This window comes from Meleagris gallopavo, unplaced genomic scaffold (genome assembly GCF_000146605.3).
Source record: "Meleagris gallopavo isolate NT-WF06-2002-E0010 breed Aviagen turkey brand Nicholas breeding stock unplaced genomic scaffold, Turkey_5.1 ChrUn_random_7180001911231, whole genome shotgun sequence".
In the NCBI taxonomy this organism is placed as follows: domain Eukaryota; kingdom Metazoa; phylum Chordata; class Aves; order Galliformes; family Phasianidae; genus Meleagris; species Meleagris gallopavo.
This window is the reverse complement of record NW_011174194.1, coordinates 1-1,903: the sequence shown is the minus strand read 5'-3', so window position 1 is coordinate 1,903 and position 1,903 is coordinate 1. Positions and strand designations below refer to the sequence as shown.

Here is a 1,903-nt window from a genome sequence, read left to right as displayed (position 1 = left end):
GCACGAGGCCCTTCCCTCTCTGCTGCCAGTCTCCAGGCTGGGCTTCAGCTGAGCTTCTGTGCAGCTGGGGGCCACCGAGTTCCAAAGCTTCCCTGTGTTAACGCCGCTGGTCTTTCTCTCCCCAGGGATCTCCGCCGGGATTTTCTCCTTCATATCTGTCAGAGGCGGGGATCGTCAGTACTTCTTCATCTGCAGCCAGGCCCTGGATGAAGTTATCGAGGCCCAAAACCTTTCGGCTGCCTATGAAATCGTGCTGTCACAGACCTGCTGGGAGCTGTGTGAGCAGCAACGAATCAGGGCCAAGTATATTGCTGGCAGAAGGGCCGTGAAGGTGGGTGAATGGTGTGGCCTCGAGCCCTTTGGAAGACCCGCACTTGGGTGGGGAGGCGGCTGAGAGGCTGAACGTGGCCACAGCCCTAACCATAAGCGTAGGCAGAGAGCCAAAGCTTTCCTCCTGTGTGTCTTCAGGTTATGGGAATGAGGCACTTAACTCGCCAGGAATACCGAGATGCTGTAGGCCAGCTGAACATGTTCAGAGGGGATTGGCATGGGGAAGAGATGGGTGAGTTCCTTGTCCTGTGACTGGCTGGAAAGTGGGTCCTGCCTGCTTCAGACAGGAGCGGGAGCAAGCGCAGGAGAATCTTTCCCTTGCCGTGTCCAGCTTCCCAAGCCCCTGTAGTCCTGCCCTGCCAGTGACGGCCTGCATTTCCTTTCCTTAGCCCTCCGAAGGCCGGTTCTTAGGAGCTCTGCTGGTCCTGAAGTGGGAGCGAGGCTGGAGAAGCACATATCGACAGCTGTTCTCCAGAAGGTATGGCCACTACTGCTGGCGGCTGCGTGTAGGGAGGGCAGCAGGAGACAGTGTAGAGCTCTCGGGAAAACGGGCAGCCAAAGAATTGCAGTCTGCGGCGAGAGCCTGAGGAAAAGAGATGGCAGGGCTGCTGGGGCCAGACGTGCCCGGAAACTGTCCGTTTGTGCTGCTCCTCTGAGAGACACGGGTGGTGGGAGGCAGACTTGCCTGTCTTCTGCATGGCTGTTGTTCTGGAGGTTGCACAGGCATGGGGGAGGGAGCAAGGGGGACAAGATCCCGCTCAGGTGCCTAGAGGATGGCAAAGAGCTCCCTCGTGCCCGCACGTGTCACAGGACAGAGTGTTGCCAGAGTAGCTTTGTGCCAGGACTCGGTACCTGGGAGGACTTTGCCATCCTCCACTACTACCTGCCGTTGCCAGCACGCCTGCTGTCCCTCGGTGTCTGCTCTGGGCAGAGAAGCCCCCCAGGAGAGCAGGCTGGCAAAGCTGTTGTGCTCTTCTCTTGCAGCTTTATCAGAACGTGCCACTGGAGCTGTGCTCGGAGCTACGGCCGGTCACCAGCCTCTTTGTCCAGCTGCAGTTTGCTGACAAGATCAGCATAGTGGAGCTCAGCAGCAGCCTCAGCGATAGCAGCAGTATGATTTCAGAAATCATCAGCCCTCACAAGGGTGAAATCAACAAAACACTTCTGTTTGACAAAGTGAGTGCGTGACAGCCATCCCACCCCCGGATGCCTCTGTCTGTTTGGCAGCAAGGCAATGGGAAGCAGCTCTGCCTGCTGCTGGGATCTGTGGCTGTGTGTTGACCTGAAGCTCCGCTGGTCTCCCCGGTGCCTATGGCAGAATGCATCAGCTGCTGGCCATCAGTATTGTAAAACAAGGCGTACTGCACCTCTTCCTCTGCGTGTTTGGATTTCCGGGAGAAAAGTTGGCCTGTGAGAGCACCCACGCCTTGGAATGTGCTATGCAGATCCTCCGCATGGCCTCCACGGAGCTGGGAAAACTCCAGTGAGTGCATGTTATGGGGTGTGTGTGCTGCCTGGGATGGCACGAGAGGACTGATGAGCAAGAGACGTGCCCCCTGGCTTGTCCTGCTTC

The 1,903-nt window shown here is 57.6% G+C and overlaps 1 protein-coding gene across 1 annotated transcript in view; it reads left to right on the top strand.

Moving 5' to 3' along the window:
* Nucleotides 1-1,891, top strand: part of LOC104916512 (adenylate cyclase type 10-like) — a 2,978-nt gene extending 1,087 nt beyond the window's left edge. Inside the window, exons 2-5 of the mRNA XM_031557650.1 lie at nt 126-331; nt 469-562; nt 720-808; nt 1,315-1,891. Of these exons, the coding sequence (XP_031413510.1) occupies nt 126-331; nt 469-562; nt 720-808; nt 1,315-1,518 (593 nt within the window). The 3' untranslated portion in view covers nt 1,519-1,891. The remainder of the gene's footprint in view (nt 1-125; nt 332-468; nt 563-719; nt 809-1,314) is intronic.
* The last annotated feature ends 12 nt before the right edge of the window (nt 1,892-1,903 follow it).